Source organism: Equus quagga, chromosome 18 (genome assembly GCF_021613505.1).
Source record: "Equus quagga isolate Etosha38 chromosome 18, UCLA_HA_Equagga_1.0, whole genome shotgun sequence".
Taxonomy (NCBI): Eukaryota; Metazoa; Chordata; class Mammalia; order Perissodactyla; family Equidae; genus Equus; species Equus quagga.
In genome coordinates this window covers 21,510,262-21,531,872 of record NC_060284.1, presented here as the reverse complement: position 1 = coordinate 21,531,872, position 21,611 = coordinate 21,510,262, and the positions used below count along the sequence as shown (strand labels likewise).

Here is a 21,611-nt window from a genome sequence, read left to right as displayed (position 1 = left end):
AGGCAAGGTCCCTGTGTTCAATGAGCTTACTGTCTGGGAGAGAAACAGATATTAATGAAATGATAATATTCATGAATGTATAATTATGACGTGAAATAAGTGCTCTGAAAGAAACACACATACACAAAAACTCTGACCTAGGCTGGAGCAGAGGAAGGAGGAGTGGCTAAGGAATGCCTCCCTAGGGAAGTAGTGCTTACTTGCCATCTGAAGGATGAGTAATCAGAGATGAGACTGAAGAGAAGATATGGGCCAGAAATAAGGGGTTTTGCAAGGCTACAAGAAGGATTTCGTTTTTTATCCTACAAGCAACAATTAGGCATTGAAAGTTTTTAAGGAGGTGACTGGTATTTTCAGACATGTGATTTGCAAAAATGCTTGGTCTGTAATTTGGAGAATGAATTGAAGAGACAAATATTTACTGACTGAATTAACAAATTTATAAGTGAACTAATATGCTTAGCTAATTCTTGAGTATTCACTCAATTATGTTCACCACATCTAATAGAAATTTGAATTTTTTTTCTCCCCAAATCCCCCCTGTACATAGTTGTATATTTTAGTTGTGGGTCCTTCTAGTTGTGGCATGTGGGATGCTGCCTCAACATGGCCTAATGAGCGGTGCCATGTCCACGCACAGGATCCGAACCCTGGGCCGCTGAAGCGGAGTGTGTGAACCCAACCACTCAGCCACGGGGCCGGCCCCAGAAATTTGAATTTTAATAACATCTTCTAGTGTAGCACTGTCCAATAGAGATATAATATGAGCCACATCTGTAATTTTAAATTTTCTAGTAGCCACATTAAAAACGTTATAAGAAACAGGTGAAATTAATTTTAATATATTATACATAACCTAATATCCCTAAAATACTATCATTTCAACAAGTAATCAATATAAAATATTATTAATGAGATACTTTACACTTTCTTTTTTTGCACTACATCCTTGAAATCCAGTGTATATTTTATACTTACATCACATCTCAATTTGGATAAGCACTTTTCAAGCGCTCAATACCCACTGTGGCTAGTGGCTACTGTATTGGACAGTGCAGTTGTAATGCTTTCATCCAGTGGTTCCCGAACCTGACTGTACATCAGAAGTATACACAGAGACACTCATTAAAATGATTTCCCAGCAGCTCTCTCCATTTTGATCAAGTGCCCCTAAGAAAAGGCCCAGAAATCTGTTTCTGATCAAGTACACCAAGTGATGTTGATGCAACAGTCCGTGGACAAGCTGACAGGAATTACTGCATTGCCTCAAAGTTCTGAATATAATGAATCTTGGCATACTGGGAAAATTTGAGCAATGTCATGGGAAGCGCAGTAGGAACGATATTTGGCACACACTTCAAATCATTTCAGAAATTCATTACCATCACCATTTCTAAAAAGTTCAATCTGGTGAATTCTAGTTCCTGAAAAGATAGCAAACTAACTATTGCCTCCTGGAGTCCCCAACTCTAATCCTGAAGATGCCATGTAAGTGAGAGGGTGGTGATGGATCTTGGAGCCTGAGAAACTCTGAGAACTCTCTGGGAGATTAAAGGTAATTGGGTCCCATTGTGGTGGAGAAAGGAAAGCCTGCAGTCAAAGAGGAACACTGATGGAGTTCAGGGGTGGAATGGAGGGCTAGAGTCTCTGATTGTGCCCTTTTCTACCCATATTACCCTGGGTGGATCATGGCCTCCCCTAACTCAAAGTGGGCATGGAAATAGCAGGGCCAGCCCAGCAGCTTCCCAAGGAGGCAGAATAACATCTGGGAGGCTGATAACTGTGTGTACAGTTTGGCTTGGAACAGTTCTCCTCTTCTCTTTCTTCCATCCTGGGGTCTAGGTAATACTACAGAATACAGTAGCTTTTGAAAAAGGGACGGCAAATGCAGGGGTCCTGGGAGGTGACCGAAGGGCCTTGTTCTCCTCAGGGAAGGGCAGACTGAGAGTAGTGGAGCCCAGATTGTAGCACCAGAGGCTTTCTGTGGTAAGGCTCATCCACTCTCCCCTTCACCTGCCCCCCTCAAAAAAGAAAAAAATCACCAGAAGAATCACAGTCCAAGTCTCAGACTTTTGATCCTCCCTTTCAATATGAATTACAGCTAACGTTGCTGATGCTCCCAAGGGAATGTGAGGTCACGGGGGAAAATGTTACAACATCTGAGGAGTACAATTCCATAAAAGAAATATTTTTCAGAAAACTGGACAATTTGTACTAGAGGAGCAGAATTAATGGACCAAAAAAGAAGGAAAGTGAGAAATTTTAAATGAGTAAGAGAAATACCTCCAAAGAGACAAGGGAGAATATGAGCAACATGAGGCAATTAGAAGCTGGAAATACAGGCTATGAAAAATATAGTGATTGAAGTGAACTTAGTGGATGGGTTGACTAACAGATTGGATAGCATCAAATGACAAATTAGTAAGGTAGAAATTAGTTGGGGAACTCTCCCAGAAAGTATCTGGAAGCAATAAAGAGATGGGAAACATAAAAGTTAAAGAATACGGAGAGAACCCTGATAACAAAACCTGATGACATTACAAGAAAAAAGAGCTATAGATAAATACCCCTCATAAGCATACATGAAAATTCCTAAACAAAATATTAGCTAATTAAACCCAGCTATATATATGTAATATATAATAAATGATTTTAGTAAGTTTTCAAGACACAAATTCGATATACAAATGTCAATTGTATTTCTATATCCTAGCAATGAAAAACACAAAAATGAAATTAAATAATTCCTTTCAAAATCATATCAAAAAGAATAATATACTTAGGAATAAATTTAGCAAAAGACATACAAAAACTTGTACACTAAAAACTCCAAAGCGTTTTTAAGTGAAATAAAAGACAATCTACATAAATGAGTGACATTCATTTTCATGGATTGTAAGACATACTGTTGTTAAGATGCCAATTCTTTCCAAATTATTCTGTATATTCCACACAATCCCTGTCAAAATCCCAGCAAGCTCTTTTGTAGAAATTGATAAACTGATCCTAAAATTTATATGTATATGCAAAGGACCTACAACAGCCAAGACAATTTTGAAATAGAGGAGCAAATTAGGAGGATTCACGTTACCTGGTTTTAAAACTTACTATAAAGTTATGGTAATCAAGGGACTGTGGTATTGTGTAAACATGGGCATATAGATCAATGAAAGAGAATAGAAAGTCCAGAAATAAGTCCTTATATTTGTGGTCATTTGATTTTTGACAAAATGTCAAGGCAATTCAAGGGGGAAGGATAATCTTTTCAACAAATGGTGCTTGGACAATGATACATCCATATGCAAAAAAAGAACTCAAATCCTTATTTTACCCTATAAACAAACAAAAAACTCAAAATGGATCATAGACCAAAATGTAAGAGCTAAAACTATAATACTAGAAAACATAGGAGAAAATCTTTGGGGCCATGGGCTAGACAAAAATTTATTAGTGGGACACAAAAAGTACAATTCATCTGATAAATTGCACTTCATTGAAATGGAAAACTTTTGCTCTTTAAAAGACATAATTAGGAAAATGAAAACAAGCCACAGACTGGGAGAAAATATTTGAAAACCATACAACGACTTGGTACTAATTATGTATTGCTGTGGAGCAACTGCCCCAAAACTTAGCTGTTTCAAACAACAAATATTTATTATCTCACACAATTTTAGTAGGAAGAATCTGGGTGCAGCTATTGGCCAGAGCTGCAGTCATGTCAAGACTTGTTACATGTACAATGTTCCAAGTACAGTTCCATGGCTGTTAACAGGTGTCAGTTCCTTGCTGATAGATGGCCAGTGTACTAGTTTGCTAGGGCTGCTATAACAGAATATCATAGACTGAGAGGCTAAAGCAATGGAAATTTATCTTCTAACAGTTCTGCAGGCTGGAAGTCCAAGATCAAAGTGTCGGCAGGTTTGCTTTCTTCTGAGGCCTCTCACATTGGCTTGTAGGTGATTGCCTTCTTGCTGTGTCTTTACATGGTCTTTTCTCTGTGTGCATACATCCCTGGTGTCTCTTTTTGAGTCCAAATTTCTTCTTCCTATAACTACATCCATCATATTGGATTAGGGCCCACTCAAATGGCCTCCTTTTAATTTAATCCCCTCTTTAAAGGTCTATCTCCAAATACAGCCACATTTGGAGGTAGTAGGGGCTATGGCTTCATTATAAGAATTTGGGGGAACACAGTTCAGCCTATAACAGCCAGAGACTTCAGCTCCCTGCTACATGGGCCTCTCTGTAGTGCTACTGACAACATGGCAACTTGCACCCCCCAGAGTGAGTGATCTAGGAGAGAGGGTAAGAAAACAATTGCCTAGACAGAAACCACAGCCTTTTTCAAACCTAATCTTGGGAGTAACATAATATTACTTCTTCTGTGTGCTATTGGTAACAGAGACCAATCTTGGGATAATTTTGGAAGGTTCTACATATTGGTACGAATACAGAGGGTGGGGATCACTGGGGAACATTTTGATAGCTGTCTACCAAAGATTTTTACCTATAATATATGAAGAACTGCTACAATTTGATAATAAAAAGACCACTCAATTAAAAATAGGTAAAAGATTTGAATAAACATTTCACTAATGAAGATATACAAATAGCCAGTAAGCACATGAAAAGATGCTCAACATCATTAAACATAAGGAAATGCAAAGTAAATTCACAAAACACTATTATATACCCATAATCAAACAGACTGACAATACAGGCATACCTCGCTTTATTGCACTTCACTCTATCACACTTCACAGATGATTGCATTTTTTACAAATTGAAGATTTGTGGCAACCCTGGGCCAAGCAAGTCTATTGGCACCATTTTTCCAACAGCATTTGCTCACTTCATGTCTTTCTGTCACCTTTTGGTAATTCTCGAAATATTTACAACTTTTTCATTATTATTATATTTGTTACAGTCATCTGCGATCAGTGATCTTTGATTTTACTATTGTAATTGTTTCGGGGCACCACAAACCGCTCCCATTAAGACAGCAAGCTTAATTGATAAACGTTGTGTGTGTTCTGACTGCTCCAGCGACTAGCCACTCTCTGTCTCTTATCCTCTCCTCGGGCCTCCCTATTTCCTGAGAAACAAGAATATTGAAATTAGGCTGACTAATAATCCTACAACGGCCTCTAACTGTTCAAGTGAAGGGAAGAATTGTACATCTCTCACTTTAAAACAAAACTAAAAATGATTAAGCTTAGTGAGGAAGGCACGTTGAAAGCCGAGATAGGCTGAAAACCAGGTCTCTTGCACGAAACAGTTAGCTAAGTTGTGAAAGCAAAGGAAAAATTCTTAAAGGAAATTCAAAGTGCTACTCAACTGAACACATGAATGATAAGAAAGTGAAACAGGCTTATTGCACATACAGAGAAAATTTTAGTGGTCTGGATAGAAGATCAAACAAGCCACAACATTCCCTTAAGACAAAGCCCGATCCAGAGCAAGGTTCTAACTCTTGTCAATTCTATGACGGTTGAGAGAGGTGAGGAAGCTGCAGAAGAAAAATTTGAAGCTAGCAGAGGTAGGTTCATGAGGTTTAAGGAAAGAAGCTGTCTCCATAACATAAAAGTGCAAAGTGAAGAAGCTGCAGCTTCTGAAGAAGCTTCTTCTTCAGCAAGTTCTCCAGAAGATCTAGCTAAGATAACTAATGAAGCTGGCTACACTAAACCACATATTTTCAATGTAGATGAAACAGCCTTATATTGGAAGAAGACGCCATCTAGGATTTTTGTAGCTAGAGAGGTGAAATCAATGCCTGGCTTCAAAGGACAGCCTGGCTCTCCTATTAGAGGCTGATGCAGCTGGTGAATTTAAGTTGAAGCCAAAGCTTATTTGGTTTCAAATCTCATTTGCAGCATCAACATCAACACAAGACCATCCAACAGCAAAAAGATTATGACTTGCTGAAGGCTCAAATGATGGCTGGCATTTTTTAGCAATAAAGTTTTTTTTTTTGAGGAGGAGGAGGAGGATTAGCCCTGAGCTAACTGCTGCCAATCCTCCTCTTTCCGCTGAGGAAGACAGGCCCTGAGCTAACACCCATGCCCATCTTCTTCTACTCTACATGTGGGACACCTACCACAGCATGGTGTGTCAAGTGGTGTCACGTCCGCACCCGGGATCCAAACCGGCGAAGCCTGGGCCACTGAGGCAGAACACACACACCTAACCGCTGTGCCACCAGGCCGGCCCCTAAAGTATTTTTTAATTAAGCTATGTACATTTTTTTTTTCCAGACATAATGCTATTGCATACTTAATAGACTACAGTATAGTATAAATGTAACTTTTATATGCTCTGGGAAACCAAAAACTTTGTGTCACTTGCTTTATTGCGATATTTGCCTTATTGCGGTAGTCTGGAACCGAGGAGCTAACTTGAAGAATGAGTAGGAGTGGGCCAGGGGGACAAGGCAGGAGAGCTTTCCAGACAGAGGAATGAAAACGTGTAGTCTGTTCAGGGAACATCAGATAAGTTAGGTATGGCTGGAGTGTATCCATTCTGATGAGAAAGGAGGGAGAGATGGTAGACAGGTCATCAGAGGCCTCGTCACCAAGGCCTTGGAGGCCTTGCTGAGCAGCTTACATTTTTTCATCCTATAGGTGATCAGGAGCCAGACTCGTTTCCTGGGCTTGGGTTCTGAGGTTGGGACACAGAAATAAGAGGTTGGGGAAGAAACCACAGGTTGGTTCTGGGTGTGGTTCTTCTTTAGCAGGGAGCATGGCATCCTGTGATTTGGATGGGCCTAGTATTACAACACAAGCAACTGCTTCCAAAGAATTGGCTAGATCTATTATTGGCAAAAGCATAATTTAGACCAAACAAATAAATCATGATTCAGGAGGCCAAATCATAATTGACAGCCTTTAGAAGGATCCAACAATTGAGTCACTACTGTTAGAGGACTCTAGGACCAAGCGTTATTCTGACTAGTTAAACTTGCTGCTTGCTGCTTTCAGGTTGCAGGTGTTGAGGTAAGTTGGGAGAGTTTAATATAATCTTCTTATGGGGTTGTGAGAAAGAAGCTTTCAGAGGATATAGACAGCATCTTTTTGGAGATACTTAGAAGTACCATGTGTCCACCCAGTCAAAAGTCCCTGACTTGATCTTCAGGCTAGATTACATCTTTACACTAGAAAAAGGGGCCCTTTTTCAATGCTTCTTCCAGTGCCGCACAATCTGTGTTGCCCCAACTAAGGTTTCACAGGTACCTCTCTTCCTCACTCTGCTCACCCATTCAAAATTCCCATTCCTTAACCAACTGTGAAAGACTGATAACAGCTAAAAGCCCTGCAAACTATAGCAGGGTTTGAGGGGGTAGCACAAAGCAGCACACAGGTAAGAGCCATTCCTTTGAAGTCTCCTTATACAGCAAGAAAAATAAAAATCTCACAGACATGATGTGAAGATTAAGTGAACATGCCTAATGCTCAGTATGTAATAATCATTTTTAAAAGTAACTGAAACAGATGCAAGGGTTTTTTTTGTTTGTTTTTGTATGTGTGTTTTTTCTGATCTTCTAGTCCTGGAGATTGGACTTTTGGCCCAGTCTTTACATAGGGATCTATATATTCTCTTAGAAAGAATCCTGCAGGATGCTGGAAATGGGAAACTGGCTGACGTGGACGTTACTGACAAAGAATTGGAAGAATAAAAATTAATGCCCTCTTTCCTACCTGAAACCTATCAAGATTCACAGTAGTAACAGTCATCATATACTGTTTGTTTCAGTCACTGCTAGCTGATTTCCATCACGATTCCATTTAATGTTCACAATAACGCTGAGATTTGTAATACCACCGCCTCTAGTGTACAGGTTTAGACTCTGAAGCTCGAAGACGGGTAACAGTAGGTGTTTCTTCCATTTTCATACAAGGTTAGATTTAACCGTTGATACAGATTAGAGTGAGTTTTCCCATTCCAAGCCTATGAGGGCTTCTCTCCCCTCCCCTCGGCCAGGTTCTTCCACTCTCTTTGCAGAGAAGAGCATGAACCCCGCTCCAACAGAGCGGCCGAGGAGGCCTCCCCGGGGGGAAGGGTTTGAGGAAGCCCCGCCCTGGAGGCGGGTACACGGTGGGCGTGGCCTCACGCAGACTCAGAGGATCTGGGCCAGACCGCCGCAGAGCCGTAAAGAGCTCGTAAAGAGCCGTAAAGAGCAGAGTCGTGAAGAGGCAAGGCGCAGAAGCGTTGCTTTACGACAATTGGGGGCTCTTGCTTGGCCGGCGTGCGCTGCTTGCAGCTTCTCGGTTTCACACGTGTGCCGCTGTTGGTGTTCCCGTCCCTAATTCATTCCACTTGGCGTGGACTAGCTCCATTGAAGGACAGAGTGCCAGCGGAGGCCAGGGGTCGTGAGCTGATGGATTTTGCTGCTGAGAATGAAGGGACGTCGGGAGGCGGTCTCCAAAGGGTAGCTGAGGGGGCGCGGCGAAGTCCGGAGTTGGGGAGGGAGGAGGCCAGCGGTGGAGAGGCGAGGGATGGACTGATAGGAATGGGGAAGACAGGGGATGGAGAGGAGGGAAGTGGACAAAGGGCAGAGGACATGCGTGTGGACCTAACAGCTGTGAAGCAAGAAGTTATGGACTGGTCGGAAGTGGAAGAAGGTATGTTGGATGGCCAGTGGATAAAGCAGGAGGTGGAGGATGGGCCTGAGGTAAAGGAGGAGAAATCAGGCACATTGGAGGTGAAGCAGGAGATGGATAGTAGTTTGGTGGTAAAAGAAGAGAAGGCGGATGAACCAGAGGTAAAGGAAGAGAAAGTGAAGGTGAAGGAAGAGGTAATGGACTGGCTGGAAGTGAAGGAAGAGAAGAAGGGTATCTTGGAGATAAAACAGGAGGAGGCATTTGTTGTTCGGAACATAAAAGAGGAAATGATGGACGAAGTGTGTGTAAAAGAAGAGAAGTATTTCCCGAAGAAGGAAGTGATGGATGATACAAACGTGAAAGAAGAGCCTCAGGTGAATCCCCCAGTGGGCTCCAAGCGGAAACTGGCCATGTCAAGGTAGGGCAGGGAGAGCTCCATTGGGGGAATAAAGCTGTGGAGTCCTGTGTTGTTCAGATTGAAGGAAACTACACCACCAGCAGGTGTGGGATAATGAAAAATAAGTGAAAGTTTGGGTCCCTTGGTCCTGCGTGGTGGGAGGGCAGGAGGGGGAATTGGGAAGCGAGGTCTTCCCTGCAAAGAGAGTCAGATGACAACAAATGAGTGAAAATATGTGAGGTTGGTAGTGCCCAATGGCAGGTAAGGATGTGAAAATCTGGGGACCAGAAAACCCTTGGACCAGATTCTGGCTTGACTTAATATGCTCTTGAGTTGATAGTCCTTTGACAGAGGATAGAGATGAAAAAGTCTAATAAAACCAGCAACAACAAAGTGGATTAAGTTAAAATTAGACAAAAATACACTTGAACTCGCCCAATTGTCTAGTTTCTTTATGAGTACTCTGAATGTTTGTCTCTTTTGATTGTTTTCCTCATGGTGTGTGATTACGTGACAGCATAGTTGAAAAAAACAGTGGTCAGATTCTTGGGACTATTACTGTCTAGAGCACAAGGACCAAACAGAAGTGGCTGTAGTTTGGTTGTCAGTATCCCAAGATCCTGGAAGAGCAGTTAAGACAGATATTGGATAATAGCATCTCTAGATTATTTTGATGCCCATTCTAGGTTGGGTGTAGAGTTGAGGAAAAAGATTCACTGCTACTCTCTAAATTTGACTGGGTCTTATGTTCTTTTTCTGGTCTGTGTGTGTTTAAGATATCTAAACATAGCTCCTGTTAAAGTGAGATGATCTTTTAAAATTTAATACGTGTTTTCTTGAATTACATATCACTAACAACATTGTAAATGTGGTTGTCGTTTGGAGGTGGTTTCGTAGAGGAGAATTTTCTGGCGATGTGTGACAGCTGTCAAGTTATTTCATCACTTCCTGCATGTGCTTTATTCACCGTGACTACATATCTGTAAATTGATCATGATGAGTAATTGACTCAGCAGTAAAAGTTTATAAATAAATAAATAGAGTTAATATTTGATAATTTATTAAGTTTCATATGGGCTTTTGTAGATGTGAAACTTGTGGTACAGAAGAAGCAAAGTACAGATGTCCACGTTGTCTGCGATACTCCTGCAGGTATGTGTAATTTCCTACCTTATTACTTCTGTCTGTACCCTTCTTCCCTCAGTATAAAAGTACCTCTTCTTTGTCTCTTCAGTTTGTCCTGTGTAAAGAAACACAAAGCAGAAATGACATGCAATGGAGTTCGAGATAAAACTGCATATGTTTCAATACAACAGTTTACTGAAATGAATCTTCTAAGTGGTAAGCCATCCTATGCATAGTAGGTTGATACTTCCTGGCCATTTGCATATGTCATTTATTTATTTTTCTATTTTGAAATTTTTAGATTATCGATTTTTGGAAGATGTAGCAAGGACAGCTGACCATATTTCTAGAGATGCTTTCTTGAAAAGACCAATGAGCAATAAACATGTAAGTATTTCTTTTCATCCCTTCCAGTAAGAATTCCTTCTAATCAATTAGATTTTCTTTTTCACTCGACAGATGTTTTAAGTGGCCACCATGATCTGGGGCTGTTCCAGTTGCTAAGGATACAGCCGTAACCAAAAAAAGTCGTTCCCCTCATGGAGCTTGTATTGTAGGAGGAGAGCCAGGAGATAAGTAGAGGAACAAAGATAATTTCAGACAGAGTTAAGTGCACGTGGAAAATAAAGATGGCACAGGAGATTAAAGAAAATGAAAATGATGTTTGTTGTGGGGAGGTTGTGAGGGTACTATTTTCAGTACAGTGGTGAGGAGAAGCTTCTCTGAGAGATGACGTTTAAGCATCTATCTGAATGATGAGCAACAGGCAGTCCTGTGAACATTTGGAGGAAGGCTATTCCAGCTAGAGACAAAAGCAAAAGTAAAGACTGCATCAGGAGCAAGGTTGGTGTGTTTGAGAGATTAAAAGAGAGGCAAGGTGACAAGGATAGTTGAGTGAAGAGGAGAACGTTGAACATGAAGTTAGAGGAACTGGTGAGGGCCCCTAATGTATTCTAAGTGAAAATGGGAGCCATGGCACAGGTTTGAGCATGTTTGCTTTTTGAAAGTTTGAACATGAATGTGAGATGGAACACTATATAGCTTTTAAAAAATAATTATGGGAGAATAGTTTCATAACTTCAAGGTAGGGAAGGATTTCTTTACAAAAACATAAAAATACTAACTATAAAAGAAATATATGATAAATTTGACTACATTAAAATTAAGAACATCTGTTCACCAAAAGACACTAGAGTGAAAAAACAAGCCACAGAATAGAAGGTATTTATAACACATATAGTTCCCCCTTCCCCACCTGGGAATTTTAATTGGGGTTGCATTTATTGTATAGAGTAACTTGGGTCATTGGACTTGTTTACAGCAATGAATCTTTAAAGCCTTGACTGTGTTGTATCTCTGCCTTTATTTGGGTCCTTTAATATCTCTCTATAATTTTCTCAGTGGAGGTCTCGCACATTTTTTGTTAGATTTATTCTTGGGCACTTTGTTTTTTCATGCTATTTTCAGTAACATTTTTAAAAAAATTTTTATTATCTCTTTTCTAGTATTTAGGAATGAGATTTTTTTGTTGTTTATTTTATAGTGAGCATTATTTTACAGTGAGAATTTAAGTCTATCCCAGCACCTTATCTATAGATTCTTTGAAATTTTCTTTATAAACAATTCATCACAGTTTATTTCTGTCTTTCTATCCTTATCTTTTTAATCTCTTTTTATTGCCTTTTGGAATAGCTAGGACTTCCAGTTCAACATCAGACACTAGTGATGATAGTAGATGTTTGTGTTGTAAGTCCTGTCTTAAACCAAGTCCACCCCTAGGTTTGATGATTTGCTGGAAGAGTTCACAGGACTCAACATACACTTGTACTCATGGCTAAGATTTATTACAGTGGAAGGATACAGAGCAAAATTAGTAAAAGGAGAAAGCATTCCAGGCAAAGTCTGGAGGAATCCAGTCGCAAGCTTCCCAGAGTCCTCTCCCATTGAGTCACACAGTACACTGTTAATTCCTCTGGTAATGAGTTGTGATTACATGTGTGAAGTACTGTCTATCAGGGAAGCTCATTAGAAACTCACTGCCCAGGGTTTTTATTGGGAGCTGGTTGAAGAAGCACCCTCTGCCTAGCATGTGCCAAATTCCAGACTCCCAGAAGGAAAGCAGATAAAACCACATGTGTATACAAACAATTGAGACACACTGAATCACTCTTATCATTTTAGGAAATGTTTTATGTCAGTGCAGGGAACCGTTTACCAGTCAGTCAAATTCCCTGACACCAGCCAAGGGCCAGCCTTGCAAGCAGAACCTTCAAAAGATAACAGTCTCAGACCTGCTTTGTTAACTCTTCTGTACATCTTTGTTTTGTAACTTCTGATCATACAGGAAAAATTTTCAAGATTGTACCATGATGTTTGCTCTTAAATTTTTGGTAGATAGAATTTGATGTCTAGATTAGGGAAGTTCTATTCCTAGTTTGGTAATAGATTTCATTATGAATGGTGGTTATATTTTATCAAATGCTTTTTCTGTGTTTGTTTCATTTTTGTTCTTTTAATCTATAATATTCTAATAATAAGAATATAAATAATCTTTTAATTGGTTTTCTACTTTAAGCTAAACTTGCATGGTGTATTTTCATACTTTGCAGAATTCACATTTTATGTGTGTCCACATCATCATTTCATTTTGTATTCTGTTCATGAATGAAATTGACCTCTAATTTTCCTTTTTCATATTCTTCTCAGGTTTCCTTGTCAATATTATTCTAGTTTCATAAAATTATTTGGGAACGTTCCCATTTTGTTCTTGGATGCATTGACTAATATCAGAATTATTTCTTCCTTAGAGTTTGGTAAAATTTATTAATGAACTGATATGGGCTTAGAGTTTAGGCCGCTGAGGTATATTCTTTACTACTTGTGGGACTGTTCAGGTTTTCTGTGTCTTCTTAAGTCATCGTTAGTAGATTACATTTTTCTAAGAATTTGTTCATTTGACATAAGTTTTCAAATTTATTGCCATAAAGTTCTTCATAACATTCTCCTTTATATGTTTGTAAGAATTGTAGTAATTTCATTTGTGATATTGTTTTCTTGTGTCTTCTTTTTTTTCTAGATAATTGCTATTATGTGTTGCTTTTCTATTTTGTTAGTGTCCTTCTGACTCTTGTTATATCCTTTTTAATTTTTAGCTTAATTGCATTGTGATCAGAGAACATTTTCTTTCTGAGTTTTTTCCTTTAAAATATGTTAAGACTTGTGTTTATGGCCCTGCATATAGTCAAGTTTTCTGTTTGCTTGGGGGAAAAAATGTATTCTGCAGTTGCTGAATATAGTATTGTATATATCCCTTTTAGGTCAGTTTTTTAATTATGTCATTCAAATTATTTATAACATTATTGATTTTTTTTGTCTGTGTGTTCCATCAGAGGTATGGTAACGAGAGAGGTATGTTAACGTTTCCCAGTAGGTAAAATTGAAAGGATTTGTATGTTTCCCCCTGTGGTTCAGTTAGCTTTACTTTATGTACTTTAAGGCTAAATAATTAAACGCATACCTCAGGATATATTGCTTCTCGGTATTTTAACCTTTGGTGTTATGTGGTGACCCTTTTTATCCTTTTTTTTGTTTACTTTGTCTAATATTGATCAAACTATACCAGTCCTTTGCTTGGTATTTGCATGGTGTATTTTTTTCTACTTTTCCTTTATGCCTTTCTGTTACTTTATGTTTTGGATATGTATTTTCTAAGTACCATATAGTAGGGTTCTAGTTTGACTCCAGTCTGATAATCTGTAACTTTTAACTAAATCATTAAGTTCACGTACATTTCAGTAAAATTACCTATATATTTGACTTTAAACATGTCGCTTTATTTGTGCTATTTGTCCCATTTGTTTTGTTTTTTCTTTTTGTCTTTTGGACTGATATTTTTTTTTTTTATCATTTGAATTTTTCTACCAGTTTAGAAGTTATAAACCCTTTTTCTGTCCTTTCATTGGTTAGACTAGATGTCACAACATGCATACTTAATTTACCAGTATCTAAAGTTAATCGATACCTTACCCCTGTACCTAGACAATGCAGGGACTTTAGAGTAGGAGTTTTTCTGTAAAGGGCCGGATAGTAAATATTTTTTTCCAGGCCATATGCTTTCTGTCACAACTATTCAATTTTGCCATTGTAGCAAGAAAGCAGCCATAAAAAGTACATAAACAAATGGATGGGGCTGTATTCCAACAAAATTTATTTATGAAAATAGGTAGAAGGCAGGATTTGGCCCTAGTTTACCAGCAGTTACCTTAGAACACTTAAATTCCCTTTAACTTTCTACTGATTATTCTTATTGTTTTCATGTATTTAAATTGTCATTTTTAAATCTCCATGCAATAATTACTGTTTTATCCAGTCAGTGTTTATTTTGGTTTATCTTCATATTTCCCACTTTCTTTGCTCTTTAATTCCTTCCATCATCTTAGACCTTCCATCTGAGAGATCACTTTCTTTCTGCCCCAAGTACATCCTTTAGAATATCCTTTAGGGAGGGTTTGCTGGTTGCCAACTCTTAGATTACTCTATTGGTTTTTGTTTGAATTTTTATTTCATCCTCACTCTTAAATGATTTTCCTCTATAGAATTCTGGGTTCAAAATTATTGTTCCATTATCTTATGGCTTCCATTGTTATTGTTGTAAAGTCATCATCTTTTTTTTTTTTTTTTCAGTGAGGAAGACTGACTCTGAGCTAACATCTGTTGCCAATCTTCTTCTTTTTGCTTGAGGAAGATTGTCACTGAGCTAACATCTGTGCCAGTCTTCCTCTGTTTTGTATGTGGACACTGCCACAGCATGGCTTGATGAGCAATGTGTATGTCTGTGCCCGGGATCTGAACCTGCAAACTCCAGGCTGCCAAAGTGGAGTGCACAAACTTAACCATTATGCCACTGGGCTGGCCCCAAGTCATCTGTCATTGTTAAACTGACTTTGAAATCTTTTTTCTTTGGCTGAATTCTTTTTGTATTTCTGCATTTTTATTTTTTGAGGAAGATTATCCCTAAGCTACCATCTGCTGCCAATCCTCCTCTTTTTGCTGAGGAAGACTGGCCCTGAGCTAACATCCATGCCCATCTTCCTCTACTTTACATATGGGATGCCTACCACAGCATGGCTTGCCAAGTGGTGCCATGTCCGCACCTGAACCAGTGAACCCTGGGCCGCCGAAGCGGAACTTGCACACTTAATTGCTGCGCCACCGGTTGGCCCCCCCTGCATTTTTACTATAATGGCAAAATGCAGATTTCTTTTTATTCATCTTAGTTGAGAATTGTTAGGTTTCTGTTAGAATTTGTGGAGTGTGTTTCATCAGTTCTGGGAAATTATCAGTTGATTACTATGTAAAATGTTATTTCTGCCTTATTCTTTGTCTCTTCTCCTTCTAAAATGACCATTAAATGTGGCTTAGGCCTTTTCCCTACATCTTACCTATCCTTTAACCTTTCTTCTGAATTTTTCATCTTTTTATCTCTATAATGCATTCTGAAAATTTCTGGTTTGTTTCATTCTTTTAAAAACCTGCTGAGACACTTTCTATAGTTTCTTTTCACAGTATTTTCAAGCTTTCTTTTATTCCTTTGAATTTTGCAGAGTTCTATAATCTGTGTATGATTATTTCCATGTCTGAAAATATGGGGAGCTTTCAGGTACCTTTTTTTTTCTCTTTTGGTTCCTGCTCACTGAGCCTTGTTTTCTTGTATTGTTTATGCTTATTTTTTTTATCAAGTACTGCTTTTTTCCCTTAAAAAATTATTTGTGAGAATTTTTTGAAGACCAAGACAAGCGGACGTTCTTTTATTCTACCAGGTACCTGGGAACTTTGCAAATCTGCACCTATCTTAAACCAAGTTGAAGCTGTGTGATTCTCTTGACCACACAAGCAAGGCAAATCACTTCAAATCTGAGCAAGGGCTGGCCCATGGCCACAACTTCTAATGGATTTTTTTTCCTTTTTTTCTTTTTTCCTGTTCTAGTCACACTAATACAAATTTCCTAGCATGCTCTGGAGGTGGAGTTTATTTCTGGTTCATTCTTATGCTGAGGTTGTATTACCGTGCGACTCAGCTTCATTTGCAGAAGCTTCCTAGAAGATTGCTGGGTCTTGACGCTGACCCACTTGCTGAGGAAGCTGTTGAAAGGGGCAGCCAGTATTTGCCAGAATTAGCAAAAGTGGCTTCATTGCTTTACTTAGCTGAGTTTTCACTTTTCATTAAATATTGTCCTGTATTTTCCAACCTGTTTCTGTCAGTTCTTCAGTGCTTTTAAGGTGATTTTTAAATATATTTTATATTTTATTATGTGTATATATTTCCCCCATTATCTGGCATCCTTAGATGTTTTCAGGGGAAGAGTTGGTCCCTGTAATCAATGCCATTACTGAAACCAAAGTTTCATAAGTTAAAAATTGCATGTACTTTCTTAAATCATTTTCCCGCTTAGCCAGTAATAGCTGGCCTTTCTTTTCCCTTGGCTTATGACTTGATTGTCTAACTCTTTGCATTGCAAATTCTAGATCCCCATTCACTTAACCATCAACTTGCATTTATACTATACCATTTCTTTGAGTGATCTTTCTCCTTTCTTCATGGTATTACGTCCTTCGCTGTTCTCTGGAATTGACTATCTCAGCTCAACCAGCCCCGGTGGTCAGTGGAGTAACACACATCTCATATCCCATTTTGTACAGCCTGCAGTAGTGGCTGTTTTAGGTTAGGCCTTGTACTAGGCAGTGCCATGGTTCTTCCCCTGAGTGAGCTAACTGCCTAGTAATAAAATCAGGCATATGTACAGCCAACTATGTTATACAAACATCAGTAAAAGAGAAAGAACTGTATAGGTAGCCACTATGATTGCTAAGTGGCCTGTATTTTTGAAATCCCCATGAAATCCTTTTGGCCTCTAGAGCATATGGTTAAAAACAACAGCTGGAATGAGACAGACCTGGGTTTGAATACAAGCCTGGCCTCTCAGAAATAGCTGTATAATGTTGGCATCTCCTTAATTCTCATTGCTAAAATGGGGATGATAATAGTACCTGTCTCATAGTATTGTGGGGGTTAAATGAGATATTGCTGCTTAGCACAGTTTGTGAAACATAGTACTCAGTAAATCTTGACTGTTATATTTTGAACATTGTGTTATTAACTTTTGAAATTTAAGGCATTTTAAAATTAATTTGTCTATTTGTTTTTGGCTATTAGATGTACTTTATGAAAAATCGTGCCAGAAAGCAAGGTATTAACTTAAAACTTCTACCCAATGGATTCACCAAGAGGAAAGAAAATTCAACGTTTTTTGATAAGAAGTAAGTTTCTAACTTCTTTCGGATTTGGTCAGGAACGTCTTTTAAGGTTTGCTTTGCTGTAGAGCATTGCTACCCAGAGTGTGATCTGTAAGCTGTATGTTATTGGGCGATGACAAGATAACTGCACAAATTGAAAATAAGCATTTAGAAACTTATGCTAATTTTATGTCATGTGACTCTAATAAAAATTTGGGCTTGGAGTGTGTGTGTATGTGTTTGTATGTGGGTATGTGTCTGTATCTCTGAGACCCAAGATACATGGCAGTATTTCAGAGGCTTTAGGGACAGAGCAGTGAGTCAGAGCAGGCCCTCTGCACAGTTGTAACCAGAGCGTCTTGGCTTTTATAATCCCTTCTACTTTAGGATTCCAAATAAGATTTTATTTGTAAACCAGCTATGGGGAAGAAGGGGACTTTGAAAACATTCACTCTGTAGTGAATCTGTTGAGTACAGATAATACAACACACATTAGTTTGCTGCTTTCTGAAAGTGCTGGATTAAAAAGGCCCCATTAGTACAGAGGAGAACAGGATCCCAAAGAACTGTAAGCGGCCCACTAAATTATTGGATAATACCTTTCAAAAATCAGGATTCTGGATTTAGAATCAAAAAACCTGAGTGAGTCCCTCCCTCTTCAGCCTCTTAGTAACTGTGAGGCCTTGAGCAGAGCAGTTCCTTTCTCTGGGCCTCATCTGTTTGATGTGGGAGTTGTACGAGGTAAACTCTTAGGTTCCCTTCCAGTTTTACCGCTCCATAAATTGAAAAGAAAGAACCATCGGAACTGTCATTATTCTGATGAATCTTCCACCTTTTCAAAAGATGTTATATTGTTAGAAGGAGATGTTTTCCATTTATTTTATGTATGTTTCAAGACATAAATACTTGTAAAAGTGGTTTTCCTTTTTCCTGGTTGGCTTCCAGAAGTAAAGTAATGCCTTGTGTTTATCAAATATGAGATGGTTCCTTGGTGCATTTTGAAACTGAAATATTTAGAAATTGACATAATGTATTTGAAATGTAAGGTAACTGGCTTTTCCCTTCTCAAATATAAAATGTGTTTCTGTTTTATGAGGGAAACCATTCAGCACGATTGCCATCAGATTTTATTTCTCAGTACTAAAAAGCAGATATCCTCAAATGTAAAATTTGGGGATCTCTAGATACATGAATATATGTGGGAAGTTTTTTGGAAGAATATTGCATTCAGTATATTTTCTGGGTTTAGAACCCAAATTTATACTCTGTTATTTTGGAACACTTCAGATCTCTGAAATGGCAAATTGGACTCCTCTTGCATGATGCGTTTTGCTCATGAATTTGCAATGATTTGGGGTTGGTTTTCATACATTTTTAGTAAGTTTTCCCCTGGGTAGATTAGCGACATAGTATGCGATAGGCTTTAGAATTAATTTCTTAGCTTCTTGCACATCTGTAAAATGGAGCTGATGAGAGCTACCATGTAAAATTGCGACCTTTGGTGTATTAATTTACCTAGACACCAACTGGAGTGTAGGAAGGAATCAGTATATGGTAGCAATTGTCAAAATAATACATCCTCATATAAAAAAGTTTAAAGGAAAAATAGCTCCTATAATTCTACTATGTAGAGTTGACTAGTGAGAACATTTCATGTTTCCTTCTCATCCTGTTTTCTTCTTTTTTCAATTTATTAAGTAAAACACAATATTAAATACTTACATAAAAGTATAAAAAGTTACATGACTCTCCTCAAGTTAAACATTAATTTTTTATGAATAAAGGCACATTTTTCTCTGCAGCTAGTTCTTTTCCGTTTAACAATATATTATGGAACTCTTTACTTGTTAATGCAAATCTGCCTCATTTTTAAGTAGTATATTCCAACTATGACTATTATATCCTAATTTATTTAATTTTTCCCATATTCAGGAACATTTAGCTTATTTCTAGTTTTTACTTATTACAAATAATTCTGTAATAAACTTCCTTGAACAGATTGTTTTGTGTGCTTATGTGACTTTTTTGTAGGGTCAATTCCTAGAAAGCAAAATAGCTGGGTCAGAGACTACATGCATTTAGACTTTCTAGAGAAACTCCAAATTGTCCTCCCAACAAAGTACCACTTTGTACCTTCATCAAAAAAGTATGAGTGCCTATTTTACTTATACCTGCACTTTAATTGAATATTATTAAACTTTTTTTGCATATCTGATTATTAGAGAGGCTGAGCTCTTGAATTTTTTTGTTTATTTTAAGATGTGCGTGTTCATATCTCACCTTGGTCTGTTACATACATTGTGAATATTTTCACCAGTATGTTTATCCTTTAGTTTTGCCTTCCACTTATTGTTGATGCACTTTAAATACTTGTTAAAAAAAATCTGTATAACCTAGAGGTAGTAAAATGGAGTGGTTAAGAGCTCAAACGGGAGGCTAGCCCAGTGGCACAGCGGTTAAGTTCACACATTCCACTTCAGCGGTCTGGGGTTCACTGCTTCAGATCCCGGCTGCAGACCTACACACCGCTCATTAGCCATGCTGTGGCAGGCATCCCACATATAAAATACAGGAAGATAGGCATGGATGTTAGCTCAGGGCCAATCTTCCTCAGCAAAAAGAGGAAAATTGGCGATGGATGTTAGCTCAGGACTAACCTTCCTCAAAAAAACAAGAGCACAAACTAGAGCCAGGCTGCCTGGGTTTAAATTTCTTATCAGCTAGCTATATGATCTTAAGCTAAACCACCTAATTTCTCTTTGCTTCAGTTTCCTCATCTATAAAGTGGGACTATTAATAAACAAAGGTTAAACTAGTTTTCAATTCTATTTGTAGTATATGAGAATATCTATTTAAACATCTCACTAGCACTGAGTTGTCTCTTTTTTAAAAAAAAATTGTTGCTAATTTGAAAGGTTGAAATGATACTTGGTTTTAATTTGCTTTTATTCAATTGCTGCTGAGATATGGAATATTCATTCTGTGTTCCAGAGTGAGATCTTAAAATTCAATGTAAAGTTTGACTTGATCTAATTTGTTCTGATAAGATGATCTTTCATTCATAGAACCATCTGGGAGTCAGTTCAGTGAAAAAATAATTCAGATCTTTGTAAACTGAATTTTTCCATTTGTTCATTGTTAAATTACCCGTGATTATTTTTAAGTGGAAAGTAGTTTTGCCATTAACTGAATTTAAAATGTCTATATTCATGTGTTGGATGAATAATAAAGCATTAAGATGAATTCCCAGCTAGTTGAAAGCCCTACTTAAAGAATGTTGCTGGTTAGATCATAGATCGTCAACTTGGACATCTCTTTAGTGTATTATCCCAATATTTTGTTCATTCTTGTTCAGCATTTTCATCAGTGATTTAGATCTTGATTTCTCAACTTGGCACTGTTGATGTTTTGAGCCAAAGAATTCTTTGTTGTGGAAGGCTGCACTTGTGCATTTTAGGATGTTTAGCAGCATCCCTGGCTTCTACCCACTAGATGTTGGTAGCAGAAACACACAGGCACAACAAAAACATGACAGCAAAAAATGTCTCCAGACATTGCCTGATGTCTCCTGGAGTAGGGGCACGGGAGAAGCCAAATCACCCTTATTTGAGAACCACTGACTTAGATTAATACGGAAGACATTCTTAGTGAATGTAATATATGGCAGAATCAGGATTGCAGAAAATTTTGCTTGCTAAAAAGGTGATGCAGAAGTAACAAGATGAATATATAAGGTCCTGTACTTCACTTTTAGGGAAAGAAAATGAAAAAAGACACTTAGAAGTACCTTCTTCAGCATACCTGTGTTTTCTCAGCCATTTGTATGAAAATGACCAAGGTTTTAGATGATGTTATTAGTTATTTAGCTGTAGTGTTATTTACTAAAAAGAGGGAAGAAGGGGATACTAAATATTTTCAAAGAATTATTTTCAACTCCTATGCATCCAATATTCTGTTTTTAAGAGACTTGTTTTCAGTGCTTTTTTCAGTTTAGGGCTTTGACTCAGATAAACTTGAATTTGAATATTGCCTCTGCTGTATGGTACCCGTTAGGTGATCTTGGGCAAGATCCAATTTAATGGATTGTTGAGAGGATTAAATGAAATGGTACTCAATGACAATTAGATGTCTACATTCTCTTATCTGAAATCCTTGGTGATATGGTACATTTACTATAGTATATTCATCCCTAGTAG

The 21,611-nt window shown here is 38.1% G+C and overlaps 1 protein-coding gene across 1 annotated transcript; it reads left to right on the top strand.

Annotated features, from left to right (window-relative positions):
* Positions 1–8,191: 8,191 nt before the first annotated feature.
* ZNHIT6 (zinc finger HIT-type containing 6) lies at positions 8,192–17,472 on the top strand. Its single transcript, XM_046645036.1, has 5 exons — positions 8,192–9,018; positions 10,084–10,149; positions 10,232–10,338; positions 10,424–10,509; positions 17,336–17,472. The coding sequence occupies exons 1-5, from the start codon at positions 8,378–8,380 to the stop codon at positions 17,441–17,443; spliced, it is 1,008 nt and encodes a 335-aa protein (XP_046500992.1). The 5' UTR covers positions 8,192–8,377; the 3' UTR covers positions 17,444–17,472.
* The last annotated feature ends 4,139 nt before the right edge of the window (positions 17,473–21,611 follow it).